Source organism: Amborella trichopoda, chromosome 3 (assembly GCF_054954075.1).
Source record: "Amborella trichopoda isolate Santa Cruz 75 chromosome 3, AtrichopodaSantaCruz75HAP2 v2.0, whole genome shotgun sequence".
Lineage (NCBI taxonomy): Eukaryota > Viridiplantae > Streptophyta > Magnoliopsida > Amborellales > Amborellaceae > Amborella > Amborella trichopoda.
This window is the reverse complement of record NC_142338.1, coordinates 56,782,621-56,803,180: the sequence shown is the minus strand read 5'-3', so window position 1 is coordinate 56,803,180 and position 20,560 is coordinate 56,782,621. Positions and strand designations below refer to the sequence as shown.

General features: G+C 35.8%; 2 protein-coding genes and 1 pseudogene across 5 annotated transcripts; 1 reads left to right on the top strand and 2 right to left on the bottom strand.

The window, feature by feature from the left end:
• Positions 1-4,201: 4,201 nt before the first annotated feature.
• On the top strand, positions 4,202-6,816 carry LOC105420286 (pentatricopeptide repeat-containing protein At1g08070, chloroplastic). 2 transcript variants are annotated; one of them, XM_088861619.1, is made up of 2 exons: positions 4,796-4,888; positions 5,122-6,816. In XM_088861619.1, the coding sequence occupies exon 2, from the start codon at positions 5,134-5,136 to the stop codon at positions 6,205-6,207; it is 1,074 nt and encodes a 357-aa protein (XP_088717745.1). In that variant the 5' UTR covers positions 4,796-4,888; positions 5,122-5,133; the 3' UTR covers positions 6,208-6,816. The 2 variants fall into 2 exon arrangements, with proteins under 2 accessions (XP_011621735.2, XP_088717745.1); XM_011623433.3 differs by having other exon boundaries at positions 4,202-6,816.
• Positions 6,817-7,550: 734 nt separating this feature from the next.
• Positions 7,551-7,690, bottom strand: LOC148782991 (U2 spliceosomal RNA; annotated as a pseudogene).
• Positions 7,691-9,004: 1,314 nt separating this feature from the next.
• LOC18429538 (tryptophan synthase alpha chain) lies at positions 9,005-20,013 on the bottom strand. 3 transcript variants are annotated; one of them, XR_016051872.1, is made up of 9 exons: positions 19,829-20,013; positions 18,061-18,207; positions 17,831-17,896; positions 14,348-14,456; positions 13,500-13,576; positions 12,725-12,802; positions 10,451-10,811; positions 10,260-10,319; positions 9,005-9,360 (listed from the first exon to the last, which is right to left on the bottom strand). XR_016051872.1 is itself a non-coding variant. In XM_006838824.4 (9 exons), exons 1-9 carry the CDS (start codon positions 20,006-20,008, stop codon positions 9,226-9,228), a joined length of 930 nt encoding a protein of 309 aa, XP_006838887.3. In that variant the 5' UTR covers positions 20,009-20,013; the 3' UTR covers positions 9,005-9,225. The 3 variants fall into 3 exon arrangements, 2 of the variants coding, with proteins under 2 accessions (XP_006838887.3, XP_088717755.1); XM_006838824.4 differs by having other exon boundaries at positions 10,734-10,811; XM_088861629.1 differs by having other exon boundaries at positions 10,734-10,811; positions 18,900-19,836.
• Between the last annotated feature and the right edge of the window lie 547 nt (positions 20,014-20,560).

Sequence of the window (20,560 nt, the reverse complement as noted above, 5' to 3'; positions counted from 1 at the left end):
ATTGCTCCGCTGCTGATTTAAGTGCATGTTAGTGAAGCAATCTAAGTACGCACTTGAAGATCCAACTGTTCATTTTCCGCAACTTAGTGTTCAAAATCCAACTGCTATCTCTCATAGCATCTTGAGATTGAGGGGGAGTGTGAAAGAAAAGTGTATATTGTGTATCTGGTTAATATAGAAAGTATATATATTGTATATCAAGCTAATATAGAAAGTATATATTACAATCAGTATATATGGGAAGGGTTGGAAAAGTATCATTATGCATGGTTTAAGTATCTATGATTTAGTTTCTATTATTATCATTTGTAATTTGTCTATAAAAAACACTTATGTGCAGTCATACGATCAATGGACACATGAGTCTTCATATAAACCTGAGACTCTTCACACCTGTAACAGTTGTCGTGGAGCATGATAGAATATCCTAAATGTAATTAAAATTAATCCTTAATCGCCAAAGAATGTGTGCCCCGCTCTCTCGATGCTCTCATTTCAACTATCTATGAAATGGTCAAAGCAGTGTTATTTGTTGGAATGGGTCATTCACCAAAACAATAATATCATTTTCCTTACAATTTGGTGTCACTTATATTTCATACGGCAACCACAGGGAAATGAAAAAAGTCAATACAAAATATCTCAGTTTTCATAAATCTCGGCCAATATTTGCAATATTTAAAGACAAATGAAGATATTCATCACTATTTTCTCTTCCACCAGGTCATCTATTTTCTATAGGACACACTGCTTATTTGGAATATCTTTTAGACAGTTTTATTGCCCTTCTTTGTCGAGGAAATAACGGATTTGGCCTTGGTTGCGTTCTCTTTTTGGATGCACATGGCCACTAAGGCAGTGGTCTGTGAGCTTATGTTGGGGACGGCCATAGCATTTCTATTAATTAACGAAAGTGGTCTTCAGGCTTATAATTAAGGAAAATGTTTATATAAGGTTGCAACCTTATACTGTTGAAATAAGGTACACCTCATAATCCTACAGATAGGAGTGTTCAGGCATTGGAGAACTCCATTTGATCATCTTGACATCAAGATGAATGGACATGAAGAGAAAAAAGAATTTCAAGTCTAAAAAATAGTGTATTATGTAGCAAGTTATCTAGACCGTCTATTTTTAAGATTTTCAAGTATTTATTGGTTTGCTCGATTTGTACACTTTTTTTAGTTTTTAAAATATGAAAAGAGAGTTTTGAGCCATCACAAGGATTTCGACACCTAAAAGACATCTATAAGTAAATTTTTTAGGCATGACAATACAAGGAGACAACCTTATAGAAACATCACCCTAAATTAAGTTTTGGGTGAGGTTTGTATAAAGTTACCTCCTAATACTATAGAAGTAAGGTACACCTATAAAATTCATTTAGAGATATCATTTATGTGTCGAAAATCTTATTATCTTCAGTTATAAAATTTTAAATTTAAAAAATGGTATGGATCAAGCAGATCAAGAAACACTTGAAAATCTTGAAAATAGACTGTTCATATAACTTGTTACAAGATGCATTATTTTTAGACTTGAAATTATTTTCTCTCTTTATCTCCATTAATCTCAAGATCGAGATGATCAGTTGGCGGGTTGTTCTATGCCGAAACACTCCACTAGGATTTTTGAGGTCCACCTTACTTCAACAGTGCAAGGTTGCAATCTTATACAAACTTTATTTTTCTTTCTTTCTTTTTTTTTCTTCCATTCTTTTTTTTTAATATAGTATCTAGTACTTTCATATGCAATTTTTCTTTCTTTCATAGTTTACAACTTGAAGGCCTAAGAAGGCAGAGGTTTTGATGACAGAATGAGCATGTAGTTATGTAAATGAGTGGGTAAACAAATTTAATAATAACTATGGTTTTGATAAAAAAGAAAAAGTAAAAAGGGATGGAACCCAACGATCCAGCAATTCCGGATTGTCTTGTCCCTCACAGACTCGCCGAATTCCATGAACTCATCCGATTCTCTAAGGGACTAGGGCGAGTTCATCAAAATCAAACTGATCTATGATCCCAACAAGGAAATGGGTTGGTTGCTATTGATTCCTTCTCTAGATCAAGTATCCCCATTCTAGAATATGACCAATATCCTTATGATTTTTGTTGGAGATTCGAATACACAGAACGCAATTTAATTAATCACTGAATATCACACATTCAATATTGAATATGTAAAATCGATAATCCAATAATAAGCTCAACGATCGTGTGCAACAATTTAAGAAAATAAATTAGATATGGAAAACATAGTCATGAGAGAAAAATAGATAAACAAACCACTACACAAATTCAATGTGGTCCACGAGCAAGCCGGCAAGTCACTATCAAAGAAGATACAATGGGAGCCGGCAAGTCACTATCAAAGAAGATACAATGGGATACAATGTTATCTCAAGGGAGAAGATTAGTAAAAACCATCACTAATAAATATCTTCTTGTGATAATCCAAAAACCACGATTTACGTCGTTTCACTTCGAATGATCTAAGAACATGAGCAATACAAGCTCATACAATTCTTTTTTTAAAAAAAACAAGTTCATACAATTTGTCTACTTAAATTGGATAAGAAATCATTCTTCACCTATTTCATTTTCTCAACATAACCCAAAGAAGCCCTAGCCCATTTCGAGAAAGAGAAGAGTTATAACTGAGAAGGAAAAATCGTGCAATCCAAAAATCTCATATTTGGTTTTTATAAAGTTATTTAATTTAATGACAAAAAAGCCTCTAAACAAATAGTAAAAGACAAATTTATTTTAAGTGATTTTCTATCAGCATTCAACAATTCTTCATTAAAAACAACTATTCTCGACTCGGATCGATGAATTTTGAACTAGATGGAACAAACTCGAGGACATTCTATTTAACATGATTTTTTTTTATAGAAAACATTCCATTGGACAAAAAAAAATTATAGAAAAAGCGAATTAAAATGTTGCCCCTCCTTCCAAAGTTATAGAGGATTAATATGCTCCGGTGGGAGCAAAATATACTCATGGGCAAAATCACATATTGGAGTACTTGAAGGTTCAAAATTTTATACCTACTTAAACTAGCCGCCAACTTACGAAATAAAAATAACAATACACATTGTGAAACTTCGTGACATATGTATTAGAAATACACATAAATTAGACAATTAGGTGCTAAAGAATATGTTATTTTACGAGAAATTATCAAAAAGCACTGAGAAACTTCCTCATAATCACCTTAATCATGGGGCGTGGTTTTTTTACATGAAATTCCAAATTGCAAGTTTTTAATTTCTAGGTTGGTCGTTGGGAGTGTAACAAAACAAACTAATTAAGATCGAGTAAAATTAATAAAAAAGTATTTTAAACAAAAAAGGTTGTCCAAATAAATTTAGATGTTTGTTATTTAATTTTATTTAGTGATACTTATAAAATATACACCAGCACTTCAAAATTCAGGTAAATATATTATTTAAATAAAAATAAAAAGTAAAATACAAGACTAATTTTCAATCGTTGGATATGTATGAGATCTCGGCCATTGGAAGCAGTGATTTAAAAAACATCAGGTCGATACGCAATCGCCTGACCCGATTCAGGAATTGGTCACCTCGTTCCAGTTCTGCATATATATAGGAAAACACCTGAGTCTAGAAGTGAATCGGTGGTTCTGCATAGTAAAACGGTGATTCTCTACAGTAAAATGGCTATCCAAACCGTTAATTCACTCATCCGAACCAGTTTTTGGTAAGTTCACTATTTTTTCACATGGTTTTTTGCCAGTTAACTATTTTTTCCGCACTGTAAAACAACAATCTAGACCATTGATTCATTGATCCAGACCGAGTTTGGGGTGCCTGATCCAAGCCACCGATCCATTTTTTAAATGCGCACCCTACCACCCCTCTAAATGATGTAGACGGGATACTTTTCGTAATTGATTTTGGATTTTCAGTATGTACAATTCCAATATCACAAAATAAACTGGACATGCATCGAATAACAGTAATTAGTACAACTTTAGAGAATCAAAGTAAGGTGCACTTTCAAACTTTATTGTGAGATTCAATTTTGGAGTTAAAATTTTTAGGATAGTGTGATAATTTATTTTTATCTCTAATATTAAATTTTATATTTAAAAAATAATTATATTTAATTTAAAAACACATTTAAAAAATATATATATATATAGATAATACGTTTCAAAATATACTATTTTTAAGACTTGGAAATCTATTTTTTTCTCTCTATATATGCTTCTCGATTTGGAGATGATGAGTTCATATTTTTCAACATCGAGACGACCTTTTTCGAAGGATAAATTCTCTCTAACTCAACCGGTTCCATGCCCCCACCACCATCAAACCACACGATTCTCTCCCTCTTCGATTTTCTCTCAACTCTGAAACAGCTCCACCAGCTCCATGCGCACGGCATAATCAATGGCACTGCAAAAACCCAATATTTCAGCTCAAAATTACTGGCCTCTTATGCATCGTATGACCCGAATCAAGCTCACTCTCTCTTCTCTCTCATTGAAGCCCCCTCGCTATTCACCTACAACACCCTGATCAAATCATTCTCATCTTCAAACCCATCTTCCCTCACCATCCACCCTTTCTGTCTCTACAAACAATTGCGACACTCCAGCGTCTCCCCTGATAGCCACACGCTCACATTCATGATCAAGGCGTTGGCTTCAAATCCAAAGCTAAAAGATGGGAATTCAATCCATTCTCATCTTATCAGAAGTGGGTTTGATTCAAACCAGTTTGTCATGAGTTCATTGATCAAACTTTACACAAAAGGAGGTTCAATTGTCTCTGCACGCCAAATTTTTGATGAAATGAATCAACCAGAAATTGTTGCATGGACCGCCATGATTAATGGGTACTTAACGCAAGGTGAGCTCAATGAAGCATTAGCTTTGTTTAAGCGTATGTGTATGGTGGGTCCGGAACCAGACTCTGTGACTTTAACTGTGGTTCTCTCAGTTTGTGGAAAATTAGGGGACCTGGGTGTCGGTATGCAAGTGCATTCCTTCATAGAAAAGCATGTGATAGAGAGAGATTCATTTCTTGGCAACTCACTCATGATAATGTATGCTGAATGTGGCTTCTTGGATATTGCACACAAGGTGTTCGATGAAATGCCTCGCAGAACTGTTGTCTGCTTTAATTCTATAATTTCTCAATATTTGAAGCATGGAGAGGTTGAAATGGCTAGAGATATATTTGGGAAGATGCCATTAAGGGATGTGGTTTCATGGAACACAATGCTTACCGGGCTAGCGCAAACAGGACACAGCCAGGAGGCTCTCACACTTTATCGCGAAATGGGGACCTTTGGGATGAGACCCACTAAGGTAACAATGCTGGGTGTGATATCCTCGTGCACGGACCTTGGAGCTCTAGGATTAGGAATGTGGGTTCATGCCTATGTAGAGAAAAAAAGCTTGAACTTTGATGGTTTCTTAGACTCTGCGTTAATTGACATGTATTGTAAGTGCGGGAGCATTGACATGGGGCTCCAACTCTTTGACAGGGCTTTGAGAGGGGATCTTATGTCATGGACATCAATCATTTGCGGATTAGCTTCACACGGGCATGGGGAACAAGCCCTACGTTTATTTTCGAGAATGCGAGAGTCAGGCATCGAGCCAGACAATATTGTTTTCTTAGGGGTCCTTAGTGCTTGTAGTCATGCAGGCTTAGTAGACGAGGGGATTAGGCATTTCGATTCGATGGAAAATGAGTATCGAATAACTCCTAAGATTGAGCACTATGGTTGCATGGTCGATCTATTTGGCCGAGGTGGCCAACTAGAAGAGGCACTAAGGCTCATATTGGGTATGCCTATGAGGCCAAATGCTATTGTGTGGGGGGCTTTGCTCAGTGCTTGTAAGGTTCACAATGATGGAAGATTAGGAGTGATGGTGGCAAAAAGGCTTTTAGAGTTGGAGCCAAGTGATCCAGGTAATAGCATATTGTTGGCCACCATTTATGCGAGGGATTATGAATGGGATTGTGTTATGAGGCTTAGGAAAGAAGTAAGGGAAAGGGGCTTGAGAAAAACACCAGGGTGCAGCTCCATTGAGGTTTATGGCATTGTTCATGAGTTTCTTGTTGGAGATAGTTCACATCTCGAATTCAAAACAATATACTCAATGTTGAAAACAATTGAAGAGCAGATAAAGAATACCACATGTTTTCAAGACAACTAGCAAAAAAAAATCTCTTTCTTAGCTAAAATAACCAATGATTTTGTTTGGTAAAAGGGAAAATAACAGGTTGAAATAGAAACCTGATAAAACTTGACCTTTGAATGGTTCTTTTTCTTTTCAAGGGTAGGTACTTCAGAAGGATATAAAAAAATTGCTTTAATTATTAGAGGATTCAGTTTTGGCATCTTCTAAAAATAAAAAAGGATAATCTGATGAACATGTAGATCCTGACGAGTTCAAGCCTAAAAAAGCAGTGTTTAAGTACTCATAATCATGCTCTGACTTGCCAGGGGTCCGACTAGGACTCGCTCTAGTCAGAGCAAAGCATTTCTTAAAAAAAATTAAAACCATATGCGAAAATCGTGAAGTTGCGTGATTCCTAAGTCTTTTGGCGTGGAATGATGCTTGAATCGGATCGGCTATTTTTTAATCAATTCGCACACAACATTTCAAGCTATTTGGTTAACTAGTGCGATGTAGGTGGGAACCCACTATTTTACTTCGTATTTTGTAGTTGTGTGCACGACAAGCAACTTTGATTTGTTTAGGAAAATTCCATTAAGAGTATGATTCTCCATTCATTGGTTATGAAAATTCAATAAACAAAAAGCAAAAGTACAATTGCTACATTTGCAAAGCAAGTGGGAGCAGAAAAAAAAAAAAAAAATGCTATCTAATCAATGTTATGTCTGTTTCCCTTTTTCTTAACACGATAAATTTGTTTCTGCTCTAAACTAATGGATTATTTGACTTTAGGGAATTAAATACTGGTTTAGCTTTTCTCTTAATGATATGGCTTATCTGAAACAACACTTTGGCTTATCTGAAACAACACTGTGAAAGGATTGTTTTTTCAAGCAGCTGGAGAATTATTTCACAAAAGCATGTGATTCATATGGAAGGTCGTTGAAAGAGATGATGATTTACACGCATGCAATGGCACATTTGATTCGTGTGAAAATATTTTTCGAAAAAAAATCTCGCGGTAGATGATGAAGTGATATTAATGCCACGCACTTTTAGACTGGAGTGCAGTTTTTGTGCACCCCGCTGGAGCACATTATGTTTTTTTTTTGTTTGATAATATTAATAGTTTTTGTTGATTGACTGCTTGTAAAGCATCGAGACCTATTTGGGAGGAATTTCATATGCTAAAAAAGGCCGAGAAAGGTTGATATCGAGTGCAAATTTAATTTTTTTCCTTTTAAGATTTGTGGCCAGGTTGAGAATGTTCTATCTCCAAATCAGGGTCCTAAAACTACTAGTAATGGGCCTTTACCCGAGCGAGTCAAGGTAAGGGCCCTTACCAAGCGAGTCAATGTAAAATATGATCCTGCTAGAGCATATAGTCTTTCGGATTTAGACAGACTAATGGGAACAAAAAATTCCTGCTGATTCAGATGTTTTGCGTCATGGCGTACTCGCCTCTCAGTTATAGAACAGAGACTACACTTGATCTTAGCCAAAAGGCCTAGAAAGGTATGTCCTCATAGATATAGAATGTGGTCTTAAAATTTCACAAGTCGATAATCTCAACCACCATAGCTATGAATCAGAAGGACAAAATGGATCTGTAGTAGTAATTTGTAGTTGTAGTTTGGTAGTACGAATTCCATGTTAAGAGATAGAGAGAGATTTTTTTTTTTTTTTTTGATAATTCAGTGAGGAAGATATGCCCGTACCCGTTTTTTTCAAATAGATGAGGGGGTAGCTTTTTTTTGAAGATGCCAGCGAGTGGTGTCATTCAGCATGATTGAAAATCACAGCCTGATAACTAGGTATGGGGGTGCTAACACCACGACCCAACCCCTTCCTAGAGAGAGTTGTCCATTGCAGAGTGCACATACTGCCTGCCTGCCAAAGTGATTACATGAGAGAGATTGCTCCCTTGTTTATTGCACAACGTCCATGCTATACCGCTTCATATTTTCATTTGGTTATATGCAATGTTCTGTTTATAGGCATGCTGTCTCAAAATCCAAATTGTACATTTCTGCAGGTCCAAATTGTCCACTTGGATATGAGACCAAACTCTCAACAAAAAAGGGCCCTGATTTATTAAAACAGGTTGTTATCCTAAAATTTACTGGATGAGTCTTCCCACAACTGAAGTCCATCAAAATGGATGGCCCAGATTGAGTCTTGGGGAGGATCTTGAATTGGCGCAACAACTTTTGAGCTTCAATTTTTTTTTATTTTTTATTTTTTGATGTATTTTTTTTTTGAGGTACTTCAATGGGAAAGATACCGTACCCATTTTTTAAAGTGCCCGTGAGTGGAATCAACAGAATTTGAAACCACAACGTGGTAACTAGATATTGGGGTGCTACCACCATGACCTAAGCCCTTTTCTTAAAGAATGTATCTTTCGAATAGTTCAATGGTAAGAATTGAACTTGAGATGCAGCCATGTTAAATGTCTACTTCTAACCACTCAAGCTGATACCCAATTTCTAAATTAGGGTGGATATTGTTTTTTTATTTTTTACAATGTTACATAGGAATGAAACTTACGTAGTGCTATGAAAACCCAGCTGCTACCGTCTTGGCCCAAGACCGATTCCTAAAGGCAAGGATTATACAAGGAGTCGAACCCCTCACCCTCACCCTAGGGAACAACAAACATGAACATTACCCAGGGCGCTGAAGTGTTTCTACCAACATGTTTGAATTTTGGGGTCCTATGTAACACTCCTAAATAGAGATTGACCTGCGGGTCCAAATAAAAAACTGACCCACAAGACCGCCATATCTTCTTCCTTATCTGATCAATGACAATCAGTTCTATTATTTATGCTTTGGTAGAAAGTTTCAAGGTTTACCAATTTATTTCATCATACTAGTCTACACATCACCAGCTACAAAAATTAAAATTGCTGGACGGAAGATAACTGCATCACACAGTTGCAGGCTCAAAGCCCTCCCATGACATGTAGTCAACACTGTTTGACATTTAAATCAAACCCCCAATAAAAGGACAAGAAAAAAAGAAGCAAAATCAATTGCACAACTACATGACTAAGGCAATGCAGCTCTTAAAGACTTGGTAAAAGACTCAAGTTCCTTGAGCCCTTCCTCTGGAGAGCTTGCATCACCCAATATCCTCACCATGGCACTGCCAACAATTGCCCCATCAGCCCCCCATGCCGCTACCTGCAATTAAATTCTACCGCTTTTGTTATTTTTAACAGGAAAAAGTTTATATAAGGATGCTACCTTATAATATGTAGAACTACGGATGCCCCTCAAAAATCCATCGGAAAAGGTAGTTTTAATGTTGAAAAACCCTTTGATTGATCATCTCGACATCGAGATGTATGACTATGAAAAATAAAAAGATTTTATGTCTCAAAAATAGTGCATTTTACAACATATTATCTACACCGTCCATTTTCAAGATTTTCATATGTTTATAGATCTACTTGATTTTAACCATTTTTTAGATTTAAAATTTTATAATTAGATATAAAAATAGATTTTGAGATAATCCTAATAACATTTTACATCAAAAGTATATACCATGATAAAATTTGAAGGGCACCGTACCTCTACACCTACGGAGGCATCCGTATGCCAACTGCACCCTTTTTAATATAGTTTATATACATACACGCTTCCATGCATACACACATAATGTGCATAAACAAACACACAGGAACACCTAACACTGTCTGCTGAATATTGTGTACCAAATGACAAGAAAGGATGGATGCTAAAAATATACCCCCAAGTTATAAGGTTAAATAGTAATTTATGTTTTATACCATTCACCATAATAAATTTGGTTGAAACATTTTTTTTTTTCTTTTTTCCTTCAAATATCTTCATGAAATTATCTCACTCCCTGCTTATTAAGGTGCATAATGAGAACTAGAATAACTAACTCTTATACTTTATTGGGCCCACGACCAGCCATTTCCAAGGGATAGCCTGGAAATGAACATTGCACACAAACACATGCATATAACTATAGTGCTGAAGGACAATACTAAGATTTCAGATTCTCAGTCTCTAGTGGTGAAATATTCTATACTTTTATCATGAGGACTAACCTGTTTTACATGCTCTGGTTTTGATATACCAAATCCCACAGCCACAGGTTTGCTTGTTGCCTGGAAAGAGTGCAAAAAATGATCTCTAAGCTTCTGAAGGAAGTTGGTATCAATTTCTCAATGTTTTCAGATCCATTTGGAAACCCGAAAGGAAAAATAATTAAGCAAGAAAACCAGTGCTAAAAACTCACCAAGTGACTTGGGACTTGCCCAAGTTGGGCCCGAGACCCTTGTGAGTCCAGTTGAAATACATGAGGATTCACCTGAGTCTTACACCAGGGCCCCTACTATGTTATTTAGCTATAGACTCAGTGGAGTCTCGTTGAGACTCGGCTGAGTCAAATTGACTGACTTGGTCTCAAGACCCTAGCGAGTCCCACCCAGAGTCTGGTTTTTAAACACTGAAGAAAACTTACCAAAAAATTAAAGCTCTTGAAAACAAATAAATGGACGTGTACTTCAGGGACTCTATACCTGCTGGATCTCATATAGAAGAGCCTCAACACGTGCGTTCACAGAGGCACGAGCACCAGTCACACCAACAGAGCTTACCTGCATTAAGAAGTCAGCAATTAGTAGTACGTAAGTATCCATATCCATATCCATTTAAAGTCAGAAAAAACGCTTTAGTTCCTCAGAAATAATTGAGAGAATAAAGCAATTGCTTAAGTTGAAATCTGCAATTTTCGCAATGGACTCAAAAGAAAGAATAGTTTTTCTGAGTGCAGGAGATCCACCAGAAGAAACCCTGATTACAATCAGCTGACAACTGAAAACAAAAGAAAACTAAAATCTCCCTCCCTCCCTTTGTTATCATTTTCCCCATTCTCAGTCCTCTCTCTCACTTTCTTTTTTCTTTTCAAAATTTCTAAAATTTCTTTTATAAATAACACATAAATTAATATAATCTGTACATTTGAATTTCTAAATTACAGACTCGCACCCGTCTTGCCCAAGTCCCAATCCTTGAAACAGGGGCTCGTAAAATCTAAGTCAGTGACAAATATGGTGGAGATCCTTCTACAGTATCTACAACCTAGGCAAAAAGATCACTATTCCAAATTTGCCTCGAGTTTTTCTTTTTCTTTTTCCTCTGCTTGGTAACAAATTTCATTGCTGTCATAAGACATTCATGTTTACATGTTTGAGAAAACATTACAGAGCAATGAGAAAAAAAATGGGTTACATAAGGTTAACAATAGGAATTCGTCTCTAATTTAGCGCAAGTAAAATTACCAGCAATCCAGTACGTTCATCTAGCCTTTCCAAACTAAAATTTCATTGAGTAGATCCAACTATCCAAGGCAAACTGTTTTCTTTTTATTGCTAATAAGCTCTTGGTTTTCAACAGTTAACCTGTTTGTGCAAATGTAGCCGCTATACAAGTTAAGTATCATAAACTTATAAAAAAAGTTCATTAACATAAAATTGAAATAAAAAAAACAACACTCTAGTTTAGTGCAATTAAAATTACCAGCAATCCAGTACGTTCACCTAGCCTCTCCAAACTAAAATTTCATTGAGTAGACCAACTATCCAAGGCAAACTGTTTTGTTTTTATTGCTAATAAGCTCTCGGATTTCAACAGTTAACCTATTTGTGCAAATGTAGCCACTATACAAGTTAACTGTCATAAACTTATCAAAAAAGTTCATTAACATAAAAATTGAAATAAAAAAAACAACTCTATCATCATAAAGGAAACAACCAAATCATCACAATCCACAATGAGAATTCCTGGAAGAACAGCACTCTTGGCATGGTGGTCTTGGTAGTGGAGCCACAACATGACGACAAGAGTCCCAATCTAACCCCACTAGGGAAAAAGAAAAAAAACTAGAATGGAACCGGTAAACAAAGGATCTAGTAAACAGAAACTCCTCAGAATATTTGAACAATATTTTTCATCTTTTACAGCCATAGAGGAAAAAGAAAGGGAAAATATCTCCATATCTCCCATTTTTAGGTTTCATTTCTTGATAAACACAGGGTTTCATAAAAATATCTTCTAACCCCCTGGCCACTTTAAACCTATTTTTTAACCTAAACAAATGTGAGAAAGACATACCCTTTCTAAACCCAATCCTTTCTCTCTTCATTTATCTACCCCAAACTTCTCTCTTTCTCTCTCTTCCTATGTCTCTCACTCTTTTTCTCCTCCCGTGTTTCTCCAAACACCTCTCTCTCCTCCAGGTAACCTCTCACCTCCATGAAGCCTTTATCTCTCTCTAGAAGTTTGGGAGATGGCTTTTAGAAAAGGCATGTCTTTTAAGATTTGTTTGGCTCAAAGAAAAGAGGTTTAAATTAGCTCCAGGGGTTAGAAGAAATAAAATCTACAAAATTTATGCCCCAAGATATCTTTTAAAACCTTGGGTCTATTGTGAAATGAAACTTAAAAATAGAGGGTATGGAGATATTTTCCCAAAAAATAATAACAAAATTCAAGACTACAAGCAAGAACTTACAAGGTATACAAACCCTTCTGAAGCCTCACAAATAGCTTTCATTCGATCTGTTGGAGTAGTGGGTGTTGTGAGCAGTACCTTCACCAGTGAAAAAGAGTGTGTATATTATTAAGGATGCCATACGAACTTGTGAAGGGTTAATCAACCATAATAACAACACAACGTAGAGCTAGCGGCAATTTTACAAGAAGAATACAATAGAAAGTTAGGTCAACAATTTGTTCCAATTCATTCTGAAGATAAAACCTCTATAAAATTTAATTATCTACCCACTCATTTTAAAGATGACTCGTCCAGCACTTAAATACTCTGTCCTTCATTCTTAAGAAACTAATGTTAGTAGGCTAGCATGGGCATTTATTTCCTGTATTTTACACATTGTACTTGTAGTGTATATAACAGGGCTTTATATATAAAATAATAATGTACAATAAACAACACATTAAACAAGACTGTATTGCATACTGGTCACTCCCCTGTTGTGTGTTCCTCCCCTTTTTGGAATAAGTTCAGTGCACAACAATGATATACCAATCTTGAAATGGATTTCAATTTGGATGATCTTCTAATACCAGTGCAATGGAAAATAAATTTATGAATGACCATATCTATATTCCAACATTTACACTCAATGAGTTAATACTATCTGGTTATAATTGAGTATATGCCCTCTGATTGATATGCAGTATTACCTCATATAATAAAACAAGTTACTGATGAAAAAAAAAAAAAAAGGAACAGAAAGGCTGAGAAGGAAATGAAGAAAGGGACCCACCAGCTCAATTCCATGCTTAATAGATTCTTTTCTCAATGTCTCAGTTTCCTCAAGGGGAAGATCCGGCACCACAAGTCCTGCAGACAATTAATTAAAGCAAGTTCAAACTATTTATATAGATCAGGATAAGCTTCACAACAGCAACAATTTTTGCTTAGAATCAATGAAGAAATCTTTAAAGGGAACTTCGTAATAATGTCCACAATGGAGCCATTGTATACTCCACAGAGCATTAAAGCAAATATTTTCATTACATAAAATTCAACTAAGAACTTATTTGTTCTTGCTAATTTCAATAAACAAGAGTGACCCTAAGCATATCCAAGGTGTAGATGAAGATTAATTATCATGGAACTACGGCTGGAAATGGGTTGAGACTCTTGGTAGCAAACTACAAAGACGGATTTATTCTTGACGGTCACAAGTAAAATCTCAACACTCAAAATTCTATGATATTCCCGACCACAGTAATCGATAAAACAACAGATAAAAAAGCAAACCATGCCATAATTTTCTGCAGACTATGCTTTTTTCATTTCTTAAAATATAGCTTATTGAAATAATGATGATCCCACACAGCCAAAAAAAACACATAACGACAATCCCGCAAGATATATATCTTGAAGCAAGTAGATGATCAGTAGAGACCTCACAATTCACAAGAACATGCACAGAAAAACATGCACCCAGGCCATGTACACATCCAGATGCATGCACATACCCGAGTTCAAGTCAAACAAATACAAACAATAAGAGATGAGCCATTTAAAACCAATTGATATGTCCACCTTAAGAAAAAAGGAAGCATGCACAATCCTCAAAGTCAGTAATGTAGCAGCAAATCTTACCATGAACACCGGCATCCCTTATTGTAAGTATGAATTTCTCAATACCAAGTCTCAGTATTGGGTTGTAGTAGGAAAATAAAGCAATTGGACAAGATATACGAGGAACAACCTGCTCAACCAATCATTAGAATAACCATTATTATTCAAGTTCAACGCAAGTGTTGGAAGGATGCATCTCTTTTTGTAAAATACAAAATAAGAAGCATTAAATAATACAAGAACAATTACACACACAAGTTATCAAAAAATTTACTCCATTTGGAAATAACATGATACAACTCATGCAGTTACTTTTGTTTGCAATTTATGTCGCTTAATAGGCTTTCTGCTCTTTTTGAACAAACGTGTTTGTAATGCTTGTAAAGGTAGTAAAAGTTCATTCTAGATCAGCAAAAAAGTATAGGACACAAAGAGACATCAAACTTGTCCAGACTGGGATGAAGATTCTGGTACGTCGCCCATAATCACATTAGCCAATGGCAAAATCCAAATATCCCATCAGTTTCCAGTCTAAATCCTCAGTTAAAACAACAGAAAATTTCATCCAAGGTAGGCGACCAGCCCTCTACGTGGCTTTGATTGGGAACACACCATATTTGAAATTTCAAAAGGTAAACAGGATCCTGGGCATTGCCTTGGCACATGCTTATTATGTAAGATACATAGAAACAATTGGAGCGGGTCCCACTTGTACTGCTAATCCATGTCTTGGAATCTGGAAACTGCATTGGTGACTATAAGGACACACCCACTAGGGAAATCTATAATATCCTCCACATGGAAACCTTGCTGATTAATCAAGTGGTTCAAAGAGATAACAAGCCCATACAAGACAGATGGTCCATTGGCATGCTGCTTAAGTCCAATGGTTGGAATGTCCAGTAACTTTTGGTCCAAGTGGGGGATTCATGGTGAACTCCAAAAAATAGTCAGGGCTCTGCAAGACAGGACATACCTGAATCAGGGCTCATGCATGCCCATTGACTCTATAAATCTGAAATCCAACCAATCGTGGAAGGGTGAACATTATGTTCTTAATGACTTTCCTCCGTTCGGGAAAGGACCCATGGTCCTAATGCCTTTGAACATGGTAAAGGTAGTCACTTATAGCCAAGGTGACGATGACCATTTTACCTTAGTTGTAAGGCAAAGCATGAGAGAGACCTTGGGCAAGCCCTCGAAATGCCTTGGTTGAAAAGGAGATATGTGCAAAGCCATGGTGAAAGTTCGGTCTGCCTATTCTCTCTCTCTTTACCTCTATCAAAAGGAGGAATCAACTCCCGATAGAAGTACTTGCGTACGTTCTCTTTTAGTCCTCTACAACTGACAAGTTGTCTGACAAAGGAGGCTAGTCTAGAACTGGTTATCCTTTTGGGAAAAGAAGTCAAGACCCTAAAAGGATCCCAGGACTGTCCAATGTCACATAATTTCAGTTCTTCCTCTAACCGTGACACTATCTTTCTTGCAGGTTGCTAAAAACAGGGAACTTGAGCAAGATGGTTCTTGATTATGTACATAGAATTGCAACGACATTTTGAACACCAGAAGGACCTTGAGTCTAGTTGATGTACATAATTTTAGCTTGAAACCATTTGTAAATAGTCAGATATTAATGTATATGTGTTTGACAGTGTGTATATGCTGTGTAGCTATAACTTTCAGACAGCCCCTTTCTCTTCAACTCTATCTCATCTAAAATATATGCATGCATGTTTTTTTTTCGAAAATGTAAATACATGCACGCATATTTATAATGGCTATTTATATTTATAACTATAAATGTACATATACATCTTATCTCACTTGAGGTCGATTAATTTTATAGGTTTTGGCATGGTGATTGACATCCCATTGTCTGCAGTTCATCCATATACAAAAGTATTTTGGCAAAAACATATCTTGGGTACCATATGGAATTCATGTACTCCTGGGTCCAAGTTAATACATCTAAGTCTCCACATGGTACTTAAATGCTAATCAACAGCACATGAAAAATGGCTTTGAGGGGATCATTCGAAATGCAATTTAGTGTACCAAAGGGCTATGCAGGCATTTGAGAAAGCAACAATCTAAGAGACACATTGGCCCCCTTTGATTTATGGTAGGCTACTCTTTCGAATGTTATTTGTTTAATGAGTGAGGTAGACACTATTGGGGATGTTTGCAGAAATTTTAGCAGTTATATCATGTGAATTCTAATCAAGTGCCTGAAGTAGTATAGTGGAAAGGTTGGTGAATTTCGGTGTATATAGGAATGGCTTTGGGCTATGGGATTTTATGCTACTATAGGAGCCATTCTTCCTGTTTGGTTCTGTAATTTTTCTGTTTGCATATGAGTTTTATATAGCACAAAGCTTAGTATGAAGTTTCTACAATGACATTCCTGGTCAAGGCCTTGTTTGGATCATCTGTTTTGGAAAATAAAGTTCCCTTAGGGTGTTTCGTTAATCAAATGCTTTGGGTTGTGGGATTTTATGCTACTATAGGAACCATTCTTCCTGTTTGGTTCTTCTGTAATTTTTCTGTTTGCATATGAGTTTTATATAGCACAAAAATTAGTACGAAGTTTCTACAATGACATTCCTGGTCAAGGCCTTGTTTGGGTCATCTGTTTTGGAAAACAACAAAGTTCCTTAAGGATGTTTCGTTAATCAAATGCAAATGGCAATAGTATATGATTCTGTTTTCTTTATCCTTCTCGATTAGTTGTTTTCCAGAAGTAAAAAGGAAAACCTAATCAGGTGGACAAAGAAAACACAATCATATTCTTCTTCTGGAATAGCTTATCCGTCAGGCCTTACATGCCTGATACTCTATCCTGATTTTCACATCTAAAAGATAAGATTAACATAAGCAACTTGAGATTCAACAGATGTTGCCAGCTTTCATATAACCCTTTTGAGAATACAAAATTCCCCAATCATATTCACCGACTTATCAAAGACCAACTGTACTTTATCATTACATAAATTTATGTTCCTCACAGTTAAGACCTAACACCTATGTTAAGTGGTTGTGTCTTTCTTAATGGGCTGGAAGCCTTGGCATTCCTATCTTTCTCAATTCAATTGAATTTATTTATCAATTAAAAACCTTACACAACCAGAACTCTTCTTTTAGGACTAATGCACCAAGCATTGCTTCTCATTTGAGGTTCCTTTAAAATTAACACGTTCCACTAAGAAAATAGCCCATTACTTAGAAAACAACAGTAGAGCCTCAAAAAATTAAGCAACAACACTTCATATGAATGCAAGAAAAAGGACAAACAGATCAAACATTGCCTACACATTTGTCAATATCAGTGCATTGCAGCTACAATTGTTGAACTGCGAAACAAAAATCTTCAAAAACTTTATCATATTATTTTGTTTGCAAAAGCCTTGTACATATTAACACAATCAGCATAAAATTGATATGCTTCAAAGAAGTAATGAAATCATAATACTAACAACTAAAAAGAGATGATCACAATTGTCCCACCTCCTTCAGCATGGAAACAATAGAACTAAAATTGGTTCCCCGCTGTAGAGCTCGTGTCGCAGCAGCCTATAACAATATATAAGAACTGCAGCATTTCAGACGCATAAAAAGAAATGGTCAAAGGAAAGTATATTCTAATCCAATGGACCATGGATAACCATACTCCTTCGGGTCGTCATTTTCCAATACGGATGGAGAGAGATGGGGACCCAGGTGCCACATTGACAAACCTGAATGACTGGACCATCTGCTAGAGGGTCGGAGTAGGGTACTCCTAGTTCAATTACATCACAGCCACAGGAATCCAAAATTTTCAATGCTTTTCCCGTTGTTTCAAGATCAGGATCACCTGCTGTGATATAAGGTACTAAAGCCACCTGCATGTTCATGGTCAAAACAAGTACATTAGAATCATTGTGACCCCATAATATTGTGAATCCCTAAAGTACTTCACAAAACAAATACACAATGTTAGCACATAGAGAACAAAAAGGAGAGTTTCAGACAATCACCATATGTGAAACATTTTCCTTTAGGTTAAGCAAAAGCAACTTTGACTTGTTAAAGAAACACAATAAACACCATACTGAACCAAATGAAATCGAAGAAGCATGTTGACATGGGTTTTATATTGAAGGCCAATTTACTTTGTCAAAGGTTGGTCAAGGCCAGTCCAAACTAGGCCTACAAATCGATTGCTAACAGGATCACTCAAACCAAGCTTAGTTATAAGTTATCAAATGCTCGATCAAGCCCATAACTACAAAGCAAACATGGCTCAAAATTTTTTAAAAAATAAGCATTCAGAAATAACTGTTTAAAAACTCTAGGAATCTCCAACCGACTATTTTCAAAACTTGTTGGTTTTATCTTTCTATTTGTCTGAAACAATTTTCAGATGTCGTAAAGAGAAAACCATATCCATTACATTTCATACATTTCCAAACTCCAACAATCAGTATCCTCTGATGTTGACACCTAAAAACTAAAGGCTCCTGTGTCCCCTCATATGGCCTTTAATTGCACAAATTTGAAGCAAAAGAAATTTGAATCACGTGATTTATAATACCTTCCTCAACTTTTATGTTTCCTGAGGCACAAACTCTTGCCCTCAGAGACTTAATATAGGCTGCCAGACACCAACAGTTGAACCATGGAGCTTAAAATTCCACTGAACAAAACCAACTATAAAACATTTGACAACAAAATACACCCAAAAATACAAAGAAAAGAACAAATCAAAAGAAACCAGTGTGATTAATACAATTTCAGTATTGATAATATAATTTAGGCATCAATAAATATAAGAAAATGCATGTTATATATAATAAATTAATATGAAAAAGCATTAATAGGAATATGTCCCACGACTAGTAGCCAAACAAAACGACAGGAAATTTTTGACATAGTAGACACCACTCATTGTATACTTTTCCTTTTGTAAAATGATGGAGTTCCTCCTTACTATTTCCAAATATCAATTTTTATTTCGGTATATATTTTTCTTAATTAACTTTCAATGTGATACCATACATCTCTGCACTAAAACAATTCATTTAGGAAATGTGGTGGGAAAAAAAAAACCAGAATCCAAACCAAAAACTGCATGTAAGTACGAGCAAAATCCAATTAGAGAGTTATTATGACAGGCTGATTTAATAATCAAAGTTTTTTTTAATGTGATAAAAAAAACCAGAAAAAAGACAGTTTTTAGAGAGAGAAGGTTAACTCAGCAAAGACAAAAAGTTTCCAGGGGCACAATTCTTCATATATTACGGTTGATTCTGTTTTCTAATCAAAATTTCAAAACCAAAGTGGGGAATCATCCAAAGATGAGAAAATCTGCATGAAAAAGGGAAATTTCAAATTAAAAACAGAGAAAATACAAAAAAAGGGGAAAAAGAAAAAAAACCCAATGCTTGGACAAATACCCAACCAATTGGCACACAAGAAAAAAACACACAAAACAATTTAAGAGAAAAAACAAAAAAAACCAACCTTTCCTTGTTTCTTCAGAGAGGAGAAGGTGCCTGATATGGTAAAGGTCACTTGTTCAGCTGTCAAGGAAGATGACATGGACACTCTAAGAGCAGGTAAGGAATGGGGACTTCGATGAAAATATCCAGAACGTTTAGGAGTTGAGAGGGAAACCCAAATGCTCTGTGCAATGAGCGCCATGGTGTGTTTTAGAACCAGGGTTTAAGCTCCTACTTAAAGTGGGAAAATTTACTGAACTACCCCTGATTGACAAATACGATGTTTAAAGCCCTAGCCCCCAATTACCATCCGAAGGGAAAGAATCTGCGTATATTACCAACTTAAGCCCCAATTTTTCAGTTCATATATGGCCTAGGCTTTAAGGGCAAAAGTAAAGCCGCAAGACTTTGATGGAAAATGCCGCAACAATGCCGGCAAAACCCTCACCTCAAATTGTTGAGTACGTTGGTATTATACATCTTAATAAATGTGGATTTTAAGTCGTATTTTGTAAAACTTAACTTGGATTGTTTATTTTCAAGTGTTTGGTTTATCTGGTAAAACGTTATTTTGATCATTATATCTTTGTCTTTTTTTGAGCTTATAATTTGACAATAGAAAATAATTTTGAAAAAATTATAAAAAACCCTAAAAATATATATTTTATACGACTTACCCCGACCTAACTTTTGTCACTTTTTTTTCCAAAATACACTTTCTATACAAATAACCCCAACCAAAAAATAAATAAAA